Raw genomic sequence first — 18,731 nt, forward strand, 5'->3', positions numbered from 1 at the left:
AGAGTGAGATACTGTTAAAGTCATACAGAAAACAATTCACTCTGATTTGGTCATGTGCAGTACAGGTGATGCTGTCTGCATTCCTGTTCACTTTGTATACTACCCACAGAAATAGTCTGACTATTCTGCATTAGTTGGACGTATTAGTGATGGGCAGGAGAAAGAGAGCACCATGAAGTGGTCGAGGAGGAATCATCTGCTTATAAATGTGATCAGGATGTTAATGCGGTGGAGGAGTGCAAGTACTGTGGCATGCATGTTAACGTAAGGCTGAACAGTTGGACCAAAATGTATACAAAATGAGGCTGTAAAGCTCCGTATCCTCTGGAGATCCTTCAATGTGTGCAGCAAAATGCTGGAGATTTTCTATCACTCAGTTGTGGTGAGCTCAGTGTACTTTGTTGTGATCTGCTGGAGAAGCAGCATTGGAGCTGGTGACACATACGGACTGAATAAACTGATTAGGAAGGCTGGCTCTGTGATTGATTGAAGACTGAAAACTTTTGAAGTCGAGGTGGGGAGGTCACTGACCAAACTGTTATCCACCGTGGATAATCCTGACCACCCTCTGCACCACTTACTGCAGATAGTGGTTAGGAGTGAAGGTCAAGGTCAAGGTAACTTTATTTATACCCATAGGCAAGGTAAATTTGCTTTAGAGAAAAAATGACAGCATTTGGAGTGAAGCACCTTCTCTAACAGACCATATGTTATCACCAACTATAATTGAATTATACCTGTGTGACCTGGCAGAGAGGCATCTGCCAGCTATTATTATAGTACTTGTACTACTATGTTACTATAATTTTATTTTGACTTCTGTATCATTACTTCAAGCTTTTTGCTGTTAAAGGTGGCTCTGTATGCTACTTAAGCATGGCACGTATTTTTTTTTCCATGTCTGCATTGTGACATTTTGAAGGACCCACCGAAGGATCTGAGGCTGTGAACTAACTTGTATGGAATCAACATTTCTGACAGACCCAGACCCAGTGCTAACATGTACATGGAGCCAGAGGGCAGAAAACAAGAGGAATTGGTAATTCAAATTGGTTGAATTCATTTTCATTTCTATAGTGCCAATTCACAACAATTCATCTCAAAGTACTTTATATTGTCAGGTAAATACCCTAGAAATAAATCCCCAAATCACACAACCTCCTACAACCAACCACTTGGCTACGATGAGAGAAGAACTGCCTTTTAAAATGAAGAAAGCCCCAGCAGAAGCAGGCTCAGAGAAGCCATATGGTGAGAGGAAAGGAAAGTGAGCAAAGAGAGATTGGAGAAAAAGCAAACTAGAGGAGAGAGGCCCAACCTTTACTAATAACTAATAATTGCAGAGTGGTGTACACAACGTAGAGAATGAAAAGAGTTTAGCGAAGAAGAAATGGTCAGTGCATCATGGAAAGCAAGAGTATATCCTTCAGTGTGCATATTTGTTTAATATGAAAGGTGAAGGACATATGGATGTTTGTATCTGTGTGTGCCTGTATGTCTGTGTCTATATGTCAGGTTGGGTGTCAGGCGCCACCTCTCTGGGGACATCTCAGGCCCTCCAAGGTTTGGAGGCCTATCTCCCCCTACCACCACTTCCCCTGCCAGTGGCGGACTCCCTCAGACATCGGTGCGTTGGTGGTTCTTTGTGTCTGGGGATGGGCGTCCAGGTACACACCGGCTCACTCCTTGGCGGTCGCTTATCGGGGCCTGGAGCCTGGGGCTCGCTCGGGCCACTTCGGAGGTGGGGTGCCCCCGGCCTCTCGGCCTGGGGCTCGGTCACTCAGGCGCAGCTGGCTGCCGGCGGAGCTCACGGGCGCGTCACTGCAATCCCCCTGGCTTCTGCTCCGCGGCTGCTGAGTGAGCCCTCATCTGGGACGCCCCTCAGCTCTTTCTGGGACAGTGGCGCAGCTGCCCCTCTGTTGGTCTTCCTTGGTCTCTTGTGTTCTGGGGGCCTCTGGATGTCTGGAGGTTTGATCTCCTCCATACCTGCTTCACGCCCTGGAGGATGGGGCTGTGGCCCCCCCACACCCTCTAGCAGATCATTACATGAAGGAACCTTTTAAAAAAACAAAAAACAAGCGCGTCCATGTTCACAGGTGTACACACGGGTGATCACACCCACAAACTACACCCTTTTTGGCTCCTACCTCAAAGCACACTGTGTTCTGTTGATCTTATGTGCTGCACAATAATGTTTAACATTTAGTATTTACTGTCATATTCCCATATATCATTGTGATGTTGTTTATTCTATTACTCTTGTTCTCTTCTGCTTGTTTTCTTTTTTCTTTCTCAGCAGGTGATCCAGGTGATTGATATATGCATTTTTTTTCTCTGCCCGTTCTGTTGGTTTTTGTCTTTTGCCCTTCTCCCCCGTCCGTCTTCTCCGCTGTTTCTCTTTCCCTCTTTCTTTCTCCCCTTCTTTCCCCCAGTCAAGTCTGTCCCGTATTCAGTAAGTGAAAATAAAATAAACAATAAAAGGTGAATCAAATGGACCATTATGGCAAGGCTGGGATGGTCAATTTGGTAAAGTAAATCCGTTGGGCATCTTTCTTTGCCTTTAGACAACAATTCTGATGGCAAAAGAGCCAAACGGGACAGGCAAAAAAAAAAAAAAAAAAAAGAAAGGTGAAGGACATATTCTGGTCAAAAATGACTCTAAGATTCTTCACAGTGTTACTGGGAGCCAGAGTAGGCATCTGGTTGGATGCCATATTTCTAAGATTTTAGGGCTGAGTATAAAAACTTCTGTGCCTGAATTTAGAAACAGGAAATTAGAAGTCTTCCAAGTCTTGTCTTTAAGACATTCCTGTAGTTTAATAACTAATTTTTGTGTGTTAAGATGGGTATCGTCTGCATAGCAATGAAAATGTATGCAGATTGATATTATGCTGTCTGTGAAAACCAGCAAGAAACTGCAGATCTCTGAACTAGTTAGTGGTGACTTAGTAACTTTGTTTGTAGCTGTACTTATTTTTTAGAGAAATAAAGTCAAAGTCTGGGCACTAGACCTTGGTCTGTAAAATCCCAAATTGTTTGTTTCAAATTAGCATTTGAAGCTGGACTACCCACTAAACTGACAAAACAACCTTGGCAGAACAGATATTGGACATGTTTTTGGATATTAAGTCTAAAATATTGGCACTGTTTTGAAATTTGAGGGATTTTTGCCCATGTGTAAGGTAAGATACTGACAATTTCTTCTTTTACGGCTCAGTCTGATGGGTTCATTTTCCCACAGCCAATATTACATGACTTAAAGTCAGCGGACTTCTTAACTTAGGCTTAAATATAACTCCAAATAGTTAAAGATGCATTACAAACACATCTTCTGAACATTAAAAAAAGAAAAACTTGGTGTAAATTCACTTTCAAATTGTGGATGATTTCCAAGTTGGTGTCTTTTGTTCTCCTCTGTAACTCTAACAACTGCTGATGCTCATTCGCTCCAGCTTACATCAGATCTTATTTATCTTTCGAAAAGTGAATTACCCTGCAATGTTTGCATGACCCACAAAGTGGTTTAATAGTACTTACTGTCACCAGAATCCCCAGAGACTAGTCAAACCATCTGGATGAAAAGATTAAAACACTGTTGGAGGGACTTTGATGTTTCTAGAAATAAAGTGCTGCAGTATTTAGACCTGTCCCCTCACAAAACATGATTTTTTAAATCAGAACATATCGTTGCCGTGACACTGACCTTTAGGTTGCTGTGTTCGATAACATCAACGATATCAGATATTAGAGGGTCTGCTCAAAGCTCATTACTTTAATCAGCTTACTCCACTGAACTGTTTCCTCAGAGCCTACTGAGCATGTGCAAGAAGTCATAGATGCACATTTACACACACTGCTGAAGGATCAGGAGAGTGGACTTATTGATATGTTTTGGTGGTTTTCTCTGCAGAGGTAAAAACACAAGTCATTCTCAAGACGTGCTGTGATCGAGAGGCAAAAAGAAGATAAACGTTTTCTGTCATTTCTGTCTTTCTATTGAGAATGAGGGTCTTCAGTAGGAAAACCAAATGCTTGTAGTCTAAAGTCACTAATAAGCTGAATGAATGCTGGATTTTCTTGGCACTCAGGAACTATTGAGGACTACTCAGCTGCAGCTTCCTAGAATCAGCTAAAGTGACCATAAACAGATTTTTCCAGGAGCTCGGGAACTTTGCAGGGTCTAAATGTGGTTCCTGGCCTGGCCACCGACAATATTTCAGAAGTGACAGTTACCTGTCAAACAACTACAAGCCTCTTAATTTCTGATTACCTGCACTGACTGTGAAGTTTATTTCTCTTTGCAAATTGTAGAAAAAACCACGAAGTTCCCCTCAGCAGGTGGATGCAGTGGCATTAGGCCTACATGAGGCTTTCACCCAGGAGTCTGAGGTCATCACCTCTACTACTTCTGCCACTACTTGTTTGTCTTTCATCCATTTTAACTTTTCTTTCTTTAGTTTTTTTCTTTGTCATGTTTTTCTTCTTCATTTTCCAAACACGTTCCAGATTTACACTCCATGTCTCCTTTTGCTCCTTTCATATCGTGTTTTTCTCATTTCATTAATGCCTACTTTATATTGTCCCTTCATACCATATATCCATATTTTAATCTTAGTTTGTTCTTTGCTTTTTCCTAGTGTCCCTAATTTTATTCTGATCTTTTGGATCCATTTCTTTTCTCTGTGTTTTTTTCTTACCTTCCTTCTTACACCTATATTGTTTACACTGTTTACTTCTCCTGTTCATCTGCCCTTATGTACTTTTACTTCATTTGCTTTCACCCCATCTCCTTATTTCTTTTTATTACTTTGTTTAAATCCTTTTACCTGTCACGTTCAAGCGTGCCTTCCTTCTTTCCATGTTATCCACCTCCCTCTGCCTTTCTTTTACTGCTCATAGCTGACCCTTACATGTAGCTGATTATTGCTTTAAGCTTGGACTGAATTTCTGGGCCGTCCTGTTGCTGACAACTGTATGGGCATGAACCTACATTAGCAACAGGAGACATGAAACAACAGGAGAAAACAGTATAAATAAATCTGTCAGCCTCCCTCATCATGACTGCGTGAAGCCTGTGTGACATTAATGAAGCCACACGGGGGCTTAGGGCCTTTAAAGTCTGGTCTTATGAAGGCAAAGATGACAGAACTGACATGCAAGCAGCAACAATAGCAGCAGCTCAGCTCCATCCTCCAGCTCTAAGACAACAATCACAGCGAATAATCCCCGCCTTGATCTCACAGGATTACTGCGAGGCCTTGTTGGGTTTTATCTGGCAGCCTCGGCTCACCCTGACACGCCACAAGGCGCAACCACCTCAAAAAGCACAAAAAAGTCTCGGTTTCTAATCCTTCGGCATCCCTCACCAAACATCTGACCTAAAAAAAAAGCCAAACACTTGTTTTAAAAGCTTCAGACTGCACTTCAGATTTTATGTTTATGTTTATCATACCCCATGCTCTGTATTTAGGGATTTAAAGGGCTAACACTTGTGATAAAATAAGCTCTTTGTGTTTTTATTTTGAGGCAGTTCAGTTGGTTTGCTGGCTAGGGTTTAAAAGCACCACCTCCTTAGAACTTCAGTTAACATTTTTCTTTATGAGTTTTTGTGATTGTTTTGCATTTTTGTGCAGATATTTGTGTCGCTTGTGTGTCTTTTTAAAAAATCTAGAATATTTTTTGCATTGCTGTGTCAGTTTATATCACTTTAAGTCTCTCTGCGGTTATTTTGTGTCTCTTTTGCAACTTTGTGTGGCTGGTTTGCTTTAATTTTTACTCTTTGTGGTCTTTTGCCATTTAATTGTGGTTGTTTTATATATCACTGAATTTTCTTTTGTATCTCTGTGTCTTTGGCATTTTTATAGTCATTTTGTATTTCAGTGCTGTCATTTTATGTCTATTCAGTGTCTTTTTGAAAATATTTCTTTAATCTTATTTTCATGTTGTGGTCAGTTGATATCACTGGGAGTCTCTCTGTAGCTCCTTTGCGCCTTTTGCCTGATATGTATCCCTCTAGAGTAATTTGGTGTCTCTGTGGTCTCCTTCCACTTACTTGTGGTTATTTCACATTTTTCTGAAGTCATTTTGTGCCTCTTTGTGTGTTTTTCAATTCATCTGTGGTCATTTTTGTAGTTGCTACAAAGTGTCCTCTAACAACTATTTGTGGTTATTTTATGTTTCTGTGAAATTGTTTTATCTTGTTGTGGTGAGTTTATATCACTTCTCTCTGTGACCATCTTGTATCTTTTTGTTCTGTGCTTGGTTTTCTTTTGAGCGTCGATTTATAGCTGCTAGATGAGCTCTGAGACTTTCCAAAAAAAATATTACATCTTTTGACTCAGTGTCTCTGCCCTGTCTGCCACTACACACTAGTGAACTATAATTACCACTGAAAAACAAGCATCATTTCAGTTTCAATGAAAAAACGTGACGGAAAAGAGAATCCTCACATCCACTATGAGCTAATCAGTCACATGGATCTTTTTTTTTATGACTAGAGCAGATTTCTTTCGATCTTCATCTTATTACTGCTGAGCAATTAGCTAACTTACAGCTTCCTGTCACGCAGAAAACATCTAAAAGCCTGAGGGAAATGTGCCAAATGAGCTCAATGCATGTGACTCTCTGAACTGGTCTTTTTCTGGCTCACTGTTTGGGGTTTAGCCTTAGAGGTCCTGCACAAACTGAGGAATGCCCACTGCTCTTCATTCATGCTCCTGAACTACAGAAAAGCTCTTTGATGCTGCTGCTTTGTGCTTCAAAGTAGACACCGGTTTCAAGTGAAAATAGATTATTATAAGTTACAATGTGCCATTGACTGCTAATGTGCCCTTAGAGAATATCCAACTCTATTACAGAACTTGGATATCTGGGCCCTAAATTCACTGCAAAACCTGATGTTTTTCAAAGATATGGAGACGACCCTACCAGTAAACATCAGTCAGTATTGGAGTTCAATGCTGACCAAAATTATCACAAAGGCTCATCTCACATTTGCCACTAAAATCTTGATGATCCCCGAGACGTTTGGGAAAATATTCTGTGGAGCGATGAAACAAAATCTGAAGTTTTTGGAAGGTTTGAGTCCCGTTACATCTGCATAAAACTAGCAGCATTTCATAAAGAGAACATCATTGCAACAGTCAAACATGGTGGTGGTAGTGTGATGGTCTGGGGCTGCTTTGCTGCTTCAGGGTGACTTGCTGTAATTGATTGACCCATGAATTCTGCTTTCTATCAGAAAATCCTGAATGAGTTTATATCTGACCATCGTGCAGTTGGGTTATGCAGCAGCACAATGACCCAAAACACATGAGTGGGTCTGGACTTAAATCCAATTGAGAGACTTTGGCATGACCTTAAACAGATACGTTAAGATTGCTTTTTTTCCTTCGTTAATAAATCAAATCATCGTTTAAAAACTACAGTTTATATTTACTTGGCTTATCTTTTCCAAAATAAAAATTTGTTTGATGAACTGAAACATGTAAGTGTAACAAATATAGATCATCATCATTATCAGGAAATAAGGCATAAATTATGAGAAACTTCTGCACAATCTGACTTCTTTTTGAAACCAGGTAATTCCCCCTTTGCTGGCTGTTAGAAACAATACAGTTCAACAGTACAGTTCTAAGGCAGTTCCCCACTGGCTCTAATGCAGGTTTGTCTAAGTGGTCTTGCTGTATCCCTGGCAAAGCTGTCACTCAACTGCTGTCGTTGGGTAAAATCAATGTCAGTCACTACGCTGTCTCTTCTTTTCAGTACCATCAATAATAATAATTTTCTACTCAGCAGCCTTATGTAGGAAACATTAATTAAGTTGTTGATGGGAGACTGCAGTTGCAACACGTAATCACTTACAGCTAAAGTTCATCTATAAAAGGTGCTATCTCTGTTATAAGCATCAGGTTACTTTGGGCAGAAGTAACCTGATGGGGTCCTTGACCGGGGGATTGGCCAAATTTAAATACGCTAATGTTTGATGCTACATAAAGTTTTTTATGAACTTTATGTAGCATGTAGTAGAGTACAGCATTGCTGAAAATGAAAAATTATTGCTTTGTCTGTATTTCATGTATGCCTTATTTAATGGAAATCAATGCCACAGGTGGTTAAATGTGTTGGGGGTTTTTTGTTGGGTTTTTTTTAAATCACAATTGTAAAATGCATGGCTAAGGCTCCCATCTCTAGGCCATGGCTAATCAGGAGCTTTGTGGTTTGATCTGCAGCTCCTCCGGCAATATTAATTGTTGGGTAATTGCATTAAAATGCTCCAAAAGGCACCAATGGCGCAAACACGATTGAGAAGATAAGTTAAGTAATGCCAATTAGCGGAGACGAGGCAGAGTTAGTCGCCCTGCGTGATAGATACAGGCCTTAAAAGTTAGAGAGTAAGACGCCGTGAATGTGGATTGTAGTAAAACAAACAAACATGTGTCTCTGAGAGAAGGAAATCACTCTACATCTAATAGTTAATTTACTATTCGTAAGTTGAGAGAAAGACTCTGCAACACGAGACAAACTCATGGACTGTGGAGTCGAGTGCATAATATGACCACTGTTATCATATTTAAGGAAAAAATAATTGTGTATTTTCCCCAGAACATGCTGTTGACCTTAAAAGATGAAATCTAATTATGTTTCTGAGGAATTCAGCGCAAGAGCATGTGGAGGCTCTGCGCATGATTGGTTTAATGACCACTCATGTGGTAGTTATGATCCAGTTATACATTTAAAAAGTTTTCTGGACAGGGGGAATTGAAATCAGATTATCTTGGTTCTGTTGTAAAAAATAGACACCAAAACACTATTTATCAATTTAGGAAGTTAAGTCGTTAGCTCACCCTCTGACATTAATATACATCTCAACAGATGTGATGAGATCATAACTGGGCAGCTGCGAGTGAGAGATGTCTGGTGGTGCGAAACACGATTATAGTGGTTCGACAAGTTAGTGCCAAACAGGAGGTGTAGTTGCTGGAATGCTTGTTTCATAACATGGGTCACACTATTTGAATTCTGAACCTTTGTACTTTTAGACTGTTCCAAATGCACCAGCAGCTAGAAATTTGTGCTAGAGAATAAAGGAGTGAAATTCTAGGTCAGTAAGTGAAATATTTTTGTAGTAATTCAAAGGAAGCATCATAACAAATTGTGGTCAACAATGTGTGGTGAGTAAAGTCAATCCCAAGTCCTTTCTAATGCGTGCAACAGCTAAAATGGAGCAAAAGCTTCTTCTGCGATTGTCTGTTAGTATAATTAACCTCAATCAAGCACAGAGCATGTCATATTAATTGTTAACATGGTCCAAAAGGAACCAACAGCACAGACATGGTTGAGAAGATAAGTTAAGTAATGCCAATTAGCAGAGACAAAACCCAGTGGATGGCTATTGAACTGAATCTGCACTGAACCTGCTATTTGAAGTGTCCCAAATTACAGAAAACGATTGATTTTTATAAAAGTGCAAAACCTGTAAATTTGTTGAAAAGAATTTCACATTGTAAAAACAAGAAAAACAAAAAACAGACTGTAAACATGTTCAATTTACCTTAAAAGTGGAACATTTTAATATGGAAGTCTGTGAAACTCTAGGTTCTGTAGACTCCCATGGTGATGTCAATATATATAGTACGATACTGTGCAAAAAGTCTTGAGCAAGAAAAATGGATCCTGTGATTTACCGAAACATAAATGAATACATGGAAATAATGTATATAAAATCAAAACAGAGTTTGACTTTTTCTATCCAGGTATGATTTTACTGCATTGGCAGTGTTTGGGATCCATGTCATGCTAAAAAATGAAGCCATTCCTAATCAGGTGGTTTTGCATGGTGAATCAAGATGTGATGGCACATCTCTGTGTTCTTAATTCAACCATTTGTTTAACTACAAACCATGACAGAGCCTCCACTGTGTTTTACTGATGGCTGTAGACACTCACTGTACTTCTTTCCTGAACTTCTCCCTACATACTGACAATGATTTACGCCAAAAAACTTCAAATCTGAATTCATCACTTCATCAGACCTGTTGCCACTGATTTACAGTGCAGTTCTTGTTCAATTTTAATACCTCAGCCTTTTCTCCCTGTCTCCCTTCATTAAGAATGGCTTCTTGACAGCCACTCTTCCACTGAGACCACTTCAGATAAGGCTTCAATGAATACTAGATGATCAACTGAAAACCCAGATGCATCTCTCAGGTCCTGCGTCAGGTCTTTGCTGGATTTTTTCCTGTTTTTTGAGGACATGACTTTCAGATACTGCCCATCTGCTGTATATAATTCTTTTGTTCTCCACTCACCTACATTTTTAAGGACACTTTATGCCAAATTTCATGAAGCTCGGCCAACAAGAACAGGAAAAGATGACCTTAAATGAGACATATTCATGTTAACCTCTATGCACTTCTACATATTCTCTCCTCTGGACCAGGGCTACAGACACAGAAAGAGAGCAGATAAGTGTGACTTATATAAAAATCTGAAGGTTAACTATTATAACCCTAAACCTGCATTCATTTTCCCCCTAAACTACCCCAAAATACCTGCAGAGTAAAGCCTCATTTCAAGGTAAAGAACAAAGCTTGAGAGTCTGTCATTTAAGACCATCAGGTGTAAATGCAGGTGGAGCAGGCACCGATATGCAAACAGGTGATCAGCAGCATGGCAGCAAAATAGGAAGAGGAAATCAGAGAAGAGCATGTGCCACGTCTTCCTCTCCGTCTTTGCCTTCTTATCATATCGAACTTGATATTTCCATTTCCAAGCACTGCAATCTTCATACTGCACAAACAACTGCAGTGAAACACATGCACGAAACAGGACACCAGCTCAGAGCAGAGCTGTGAGTCAGCCCTCTAAAGTAACTTTGCTTGTTTGCACTCACACATATTGAGCGGTGTGATCCCAGGCAGTGAAAGCAGTCATTCCCTCGGGCTGCAGGTGCTAAAAACTAAAGGAGCTGCTGGTCCACTCATCATTGAATTCTTCCTAATACCCAATTTGTCTCAGGCAAAGATGTTAGAGCCCAGCTGTAGATCATTTAATAAGCTTTTATCTATTATTTTATTAATTAAACACTGAATCAGAATTTCTCTAAATACTACAAAAAAACTGAAATGTAACGTGTCCAAAGCACTACTAAAAACAAAAAGGGAATTCAAAAGTGACAAACAGCACTGAACCATGGGACTGTGACAAAAGCAGCTTGAATAGTATTCCCTGTGTGAGATTTACCAATGGGATGTGTTGACGAGAAATCAGCTGATGTGGGCAGGCACTGAGATCAGCTGATCTGAAGAGGATTAAGGTTGAGCGTCACTCTGTTGACATTCTGAACTTTATGCTCAATTTGTAGGATGAAACTGCTTCATTTGTTGCTCTGGTTATACGTGTTACAGGGATGTGTAGAAAGATATACGCTCCGCATGTGTGTGTATGTATACACACTGAAGTCAGGTATCATTTCCTTTCTTTAGTTATTTTTTGTCATACCTTAGTAAAGATGGAAATAAATAGAGAGAGAACAGTGAATAGTAAAAAGTGAGCACCTATTAGCAGATTCTGAGGACGAGGGGCTTCTCTGAAAGTTTTCCCAAAAGGGAAAACAAGGCTAAATATCATGAACCGGCATTTCACAGTGAACTATGGAGAAAAAAATTCCTTTTGACATAATTCACTCAACTAATATTCACTGTACTTGACTAAATCCCAGTCAGAGGCAATAAAGAGAAAGAGAATAATAACACAAGAGGTCTGCTGGCTTATCGTAAAGATCATAATTATAATTATCTGAACATTTTTATCTTCAGTTTAACATCATTTTATTTGGCATAATAATTTAATAAGGTTGATGCATTTAAAAACACATCCTTTCTGGGAATTTGCATGAAATTCAGGTATAATTTGAATGATGAATTAAAGAAAAACGAAGGTGGATGGGGATAAAAAGGTCAGGCTAACAGGTGTTTTTGACTCTGAAGGGGCCTTTACTGTAGGGCACAACTAGAGACTCAGGTAGCAGCAGGAGAAACAAAGGGAGCACCGTGAAAAGTTGACAACCATCACCTATGGCAATGCTCCACTCCTGGAGAACCGTATGAAACAGGTTTGCATACAGAAACTTTCTTCTAGATCAGGGATGTCAAACTCATTTTACATTGGGATCCATATGCAGCGCACTTTGATCCTAACTGGTGAAACTCCCCTTTCTGTCAGTGTAAAGTAGTTAAACTGCAATCCCTGAGATATCTTGGCAGTCGAAAAACAAGTGCAATTTCAACAGTATGCCTCAGTTTTACGATCTGATAATGAAAAGCTGCTGTAGGAAATTAAATAAATGTGTCAGCGCGGCTCTTTGGGCTTAAATTGTAAGACGTGAAAAATTATTGAAAGACTTGTTGTAGCTCACTGCCTAGACATCCATGTTACAATAAATCAGAACTTTCCTGTCGCTTGCTTGTTTGTCTCTTACTTTTATTACTGTAGTATGAATGACTGTGGGTGAGCAGGACAAGCTGTAATTTGTATCAAAATACAGTTAAAAGTCTAAAATTTATGTCTTTTTTCACATTTTCCAAAGCTGTCCAGTGGGAAAGATTGGAGTCTTTGGCAGGCTAATTTTGATAGTTTTGAGAGCTTTGTGGTTAAAAAAGAATATATATTTTTTAATCCTGATTATCTCGCTTTCAGTTTCATTAGAAATTGTTAGTGAAATTAAAGACCCGATTACTCACCCAGTCTTAAGGGGATCAAATGCAGAGTGAAACATGCTGGTGGGAAGATTAAAGTCAAATAGACTCTGTTATTCCTCTGGTTTGCATCTCTGTGAAGAAGGATTCAAAATGCACTGGGATAATGAGCCCAAACACGCCTCAAAGCTTTGAAGACCAAACAAGATCAAAGGAGTGCTGACTCCACGGTCACCTGACCCTGACCTGGCATTGTCATGAAGACTGAAAAAGATAACTCTCCTTGCATGGCAAGTTGCTATGTGTTTCTCATCCTCTCATTCTGATGACATGCAGGTATGCAGCCAGTGAGACACAAAAAAACACAAAAAAACAATTAAATGTTTCCATGCTGCTGTGTCTGTGCAAACCTGTGATTGTGAGCTTATAAAAGTGGTCACGGGCTGCAGCAGACATTCAAAAAGCCATTAAATTAAACCTTATCTCCTACTTTAAAAGAATAGGGCTACTGCATCTGCTGCTGCTTCGTCACGGCGCTGCGCTCCCCACAGGCGAGGCGCTGACCTTTAAAAATTAAGTTTCTAATTACATCCAAACACACAAGCAGTAAAATATGGGCTAAACAAACGTGTAGTGACTTTAAAGAAGGGAGCACAAGTTTATGTATCACTGTGCCATCCAGTTTATCAAACCTGACAAAGGCTCAAAAGCTTGATGACTTTTAAAGAGCAACAAAAGCCCAACAAAGGAGGTGGGTGGTAGTGTGGTAGTGTGGTAGTGTGGGCGGTAGGGGGGGGGGGCTGTATTAGGCGGGCATCTACCGACCACACACTGGTGAAATTCTGCCCCCTGTTGGTGATGGTTTTAGTTAAAACCTCAGAGAAAGTAAAGCCTTCGTCCTACCCGCTGCTGTTGCCCTCGTGGTCGGTGGTTCACGCCACAAGTGACATCACATCCCCTGGCACAAACCACATTTTGGTGTGTTTTCAGCCAATCGTGCATCTCTTGATTTTTATAACAAGTGCATAATAAGTTCAAAGTCAGGTTGCTCTTCACTGTTTCAGTGATATATCCACACAGAAGCTCTGATATATCCCTCTAATTAAAGAGAGGAAAATCCTGCAACAGCTTAAAAAGCTGAGACTTTTAGGGAAAAGTCTTCCATATTGGGTGCTATACAACCAATGGTGATGAAGGAAAAATGTGTCTTTCCCAATCAGTCGGTGGGTGTTTGCTGAAGGCTGCTGCCTGTCGTTAGGTAAAATCGTCTTGCAAAGAGGTGCTGAGTTTGCCACTAATTTACAAGGAAGATGCCGACTTGTGTGCAAACACTTACTTACTGCTTACTAATCATCAAGCAGTAGTAAAACTCAAAAAGTAGCAGTAGGAAACTGGAAACAGAGAACGCCCATAATGAATGTTTTATCAAACACGTTTCAAAAGACTCAGCTTTTACTTTGAAGTCTGTATTTCCAGTTTGTGTTTCAGCTGATCAGCAATCTCAAGAAGTTTCTTGCTAACCGGCCCAGGAATGACATTTTACCTAGCAACCATGATTATGAGTTGATCCTGGACCAGTCTGTAGGCCTGTGTTACCAGGGCCTTCTTCACTTGATCCTACATTGTCACCAAAGTTGTGTACAAGTTAACAACACTGCTAGCATAATGGACAGGTTTTTTGACACGGCTCCCACACAAATGCAGAGGTTGAAGCATCGCAACATCATGAAGATTTTCTTGTAAAACAAAGGGGGGGCTAGCAAAAAAAGATCGGGAACCACTGATATAGAGGCTTCAAAATAATTGCCAAGAGGTGTTACCAAGATGGTTGCCAAGCATTGAGAGTTTGTTCCAGAAAGACTTTTGTTGCGCTCCATATTTTTCACCCTTTTGAGAGCTGCTGCCTTATATATTTATTTTTCAGTTCTGGATTCATGTACATTTCCTTTACAGCTTAATCAGAGCAGCATGACTTGTTTCTTTCCAGCCTGACATGTGTATGTGTGTGTGTTGTGAGTGTGTTTGTGTGTGTAAGCGATACAAGCTTTACTTAAGAGTCCAAAGGTCAGCCTGCGAGTGCTTTGTCTTATTTATTTTTTTCTAAACAGCTTTTTTTCCACAGTGTATGGGATTAGCTGGCTGCCTTATGTTGAATTCAGACCGAGACAGAAAATCCTCAAATCACTGACCTGCTCCGACAATCCAGTGTAAATTCTTCAAAAGAAAAGCGCACAGGCCACAATGAAAACGTCTGGCTTTAATGCTGTCACTTTTCTGCTCGCTGATCTGCAGACCATGCTGGAGTGAACAGACACCAGGGGCTGAACAGCCTGCAAATGACAGCTGCTCAAGCACTAATGCAAACCCTTTAACAGCCAAAGAAGAGACCTGAAAGTCCTCCCGGGAATTAACTTGTGTTCACATCCCTGTAAAGTACAAGAACATGTTTCTGTCACTCTGTGACCACGGTTCTAACTGTCATGTGCAGTGATAAGTCTTATCTGGAGGATGTATGCTGCTCTGTGGTTTCCATTTTCCACCAAACCATCACAGTGCCTTGGGCAACGCACAAAGGAAATATAGATCTGAATGGACAGGGGCGTTCGATCCACAGGAACTCACATGTTATGTTTGGTTTTCAGCGTTATATAATCCTGCATGTCCATGTTGACCCAATCCCACAGCAATCTTTGATGAACACAGCCAGAAAATTGGAGTCTGCTTGAAACAGCTTGAATCTGAGCTGAGAGCCTTAAACACAATGTGTGCTCTCGTGATTTTGTTGTTTAAGGGGTCTTAAACTTATTTAGGTAAAGTTAATAACTGAAAAAGGTAATAACACAACTTTAATCAACAAATCTGAATACTTCATGACTCTACTATAGATTTCAGGGCACTGAAAGTCGGGCACAGTCCACTTTTCTGGAAGCAGAACAGTCCTCTAAAATACTTTTAAAGTGAACCTGCGTTGCTTTTAAATAACGAGGTCAGTGACTGTACAACTAATCCCTGTGAGCCAAATGCTCAGGCTTTAGGATGCTGTTTCTTTCTTCTTCTTTTTTTCTAATGTCACAGAGAGTGGGTATCCCTGATATGGCCATCTTTTGCCATATCAGAACTGCCTGCTGGTCAAACTTTCACTTTAATAGTGTCAGCCAATCAGAAGAAGTGCCTCAAAGAGGAAAGAGCTAAAACAGGTTGTTTCAGACAGAGAATGAGCGGAAGACAGCATCTGAGTTTGCACGTCAGATCTGGCATACTTTCAGGTTCTTTAGATGCTCAAAATTAAATCTCTCTCCCTTCTTCTTGAGGCTGGTTGGGATCTATTGTGGAAAAGACTTTGGGTTTTTTCAATATTTCATTTTCAAACTGCAAATAACACATAGCTACTTCAGTAGGGTCCATCAATAATACATTTAGAGGTGGAAAGGAACAGAATAGGTGCCCTTTGTCAGGCTATGGTTGCCAGTTGGGAGAATAACCTTGCAGTTCAGGTAAGTCTGTGGTTCAGCTTCATATGTCCATCTTAATGTATGGATGATTAAACAGTGTAAAAGTTGATTAGATCAGTGATCAAAGAAAAAAGCTAACTGGTGGATACACTGTTAGGACAGATCAAGGCTCTTAAACTCTTAAAATCCACATTGCCTTTTAGCCACTTGCTAAAAAAATAATTTTAAATAAAATGCATCAATTTACTTTCTAAAAAATATACCCTTTGTGCTGTGAGAAAAATCGACAGTGCGCCTTATAATCCTGAGCGCCGTATGTATGAATTCTGGTTGTGCTTACTGACCTCTTGTCATGTTTCGGCTGTGTACAGGCAGGAGAAGGACCCAAACGCAAAACTCACGACAACGAAATTAAACTCAAAAAGCTGCTTTATTGCAGAAATGGCATGGAAAACTAAACTGGGCCATGGATAACTAACACACAGGGAAACACAGCCATGAGGGAGACTATGACACTGACAAAGAGAAACACAGGGCTTAAATACACAGAGGGATAACGACGGAATGAGACACAGAAGGAGAGCACAGCTGGGAGTAATCAGGCTGGACGAGACAAGGGAAGCAAAACTAGAAACACTCACATGAGACATGGACCTTCAAAGTAAAACAGGAAACACACTGACTGAATTCTAAACATGCAAACTTAACAGCAACTGGGGAGACAGAACATAGGAACCTGAAACATGGTACAAAAACGTCACAGTGGACATAACATGGAACACAGGGAAGCCATATGACAAAGCCAAAGAACTAAACCTATGATAACCATAACAGACCTAGGGAAACAAGAAACAGTACAACAAAGGACTCAAAACATAAACCATAATATAAAAACACAAGATCTCTTCAAAATAAAATAGGAAACATAATGAGACGCAGACATGACAACCAGAACTTGACAACGTAAGACACAGACATGAAACACATGAAGAGCAGGGGAGACTTAACATGGGTTGGAAACACAAGGGGGAACTAATAAGCAAATAAACCTAGGAGACCTAATGAGCTTAAACATACTATAAACATCAAAATGAACTAAAACTCAAAACACTGGGTCATAAGACCCAGGATCGTAACACCTCTAACCGATTATATGTGGTACACAGCGCTCAAAATCTGTCAAAAAATGTTTTTTGACAGATTCAGGTCCCAAAGTCAAACGAACTCACTGAGAGTTAAAAACTGTCTAAATTTTTTCATCTTTAAAAATGATAAGTGTTGCTGCTTTACCAGGTGTAACAATGAAGTTTAATATTCAAGCATCCATGAAAACATAACCGACTTAGAAGTTAGCAGGAAGTTAGCTAGCTAGTTTCCACCTAAACATGATATAACATGTTCTGACTGAGAGATTTCTGAAAAAAATAAAACTTACAGCTCTGCTATCACTTCCAGCATAAATGAAGACAGAAAACCAAACAGCAGTGAATTTTGTAGGGTTACTGAAGTTGGGCTAGCTGGTATATAATGATGTGCTATGTGATCGCTAGCGACACAGCTATGTTAGCATAACATAAACAGTGAAGCTGGAGGATGAACGCTAACCTTTTTCCACTTGATAAAAGTTAACACGAGGGTTCCTGATGGTTAGAGACAAATGCAATCACATGGCAGGATACTGTAAATGGACCAAACTTCAGTCAGGAGACAACTGAGATAATCCATCCACAATACGAGGTTAGTCATTAATATACTGCAACAACATGAGAATAGAGCCGCTGCAGGAGAATTCAACATTAATGAATCAATGGTATGGAAGTGGAGGAAGCAAGAAGAATAAGCTGACTAAAGCTTGACGTATCTGACTGTTTTGTTTCGCTTAATGCACCTTATAATCCAGTGCGCCTTATGGTCCAAAAAATATGGTAATATACCACACAGTATCATAAGCCTGGTAACCATTATTATAATTAGGGCTTTGCCAAATAATACCATCCTCTTATATACCAGTATAAATGCTTACATGGTACAAACGTGTCACATTTTAAGATCAGTAATATGGCAACACCAAGTCTGTAGCTTCCCTAGCATACATAACAACAAGCTCAGTCATGGATAAGAGTGAGAGCCACGTGTGAGCCTCCATTGACGGTTTAGTAGGAAAAAAAGGGAACTATTAAAACAATCTCGAATAAAACTCAATACTTGAGCAGAAAACTGCTCCCACTAAAGGTGGAAACAACAAACCTGTTTCACCACTTCACAAGAAAATAGCCATCAACGAGCAGAACCAGGCCACAAAAAACGAGACGCTAGCAGCTGGTGATCTGCTACCCAAATGTAAACGAATTACTAAGGAGAGTGGTGCCAGAGCACTCGCTAGCTGTACTCTATATGACCATGAGAGTAAATACTGGATGGAAATTACTGACATGGTCACATTGTGGAAAAGCAGAGCTTTAATTAGTGCTTGCATGCAAGGTAACACGGTCAAGTTACTTTATTTTGGAAAAAAAGAGCCCCTCATTTTGTTTCCGCTAATTAATGCTTGTGACATCATTTTGAAGCTACATTACCCAGC

The 18,731-nt window shown here is 40.1% G+C and overlaps 1 protein-coding gene across 2 annotated transcripts in view; it reads right to left on the minus strand.

Annotated features, from left to right (window-relative positions):
* Positions 1 to 18,731, minus strand: part of crfa4 (cytokine receptor family, class I receptor 4) — a 53,982-nt gene that overhangs the window by 28,591 nt on the left and 6,660 nt on the right. Inside the window, exon 1 of one of the 2 annotated variants that reach the window (XM_026158599.1) lies at positions 10,895 to 10,981. The exons of the other annotated variant lie outside the window; for it this stretch is intronic. Within the exon in view, the coding sequence (XP_026014384.1) occupies positions 10,895 to 10,935 (41 nt within the window). The 5' untranslated portion in view covers positions 10,936 to 10,981. Of the gene's footprint in view, positions 1 to 10,894; positions 10,982 to 18,731 lie in introns of those variants that run through there. 2 annotated transcript variants of the gene reach the window in all.

Source organism: Astatotilapia calliptera, chromosome 23, assembly GCF_900246225.1.
Source record: "Astatotilapia calliptera chromosome 23, fAstCal1.2, whole genome shotgun sequence".
NCBI lineage: Eukaryota > Metazoa > Chordata > Actinopteri > Cichliformes > Cichlidae > Astatotilapia > Astatotilapia calliptera.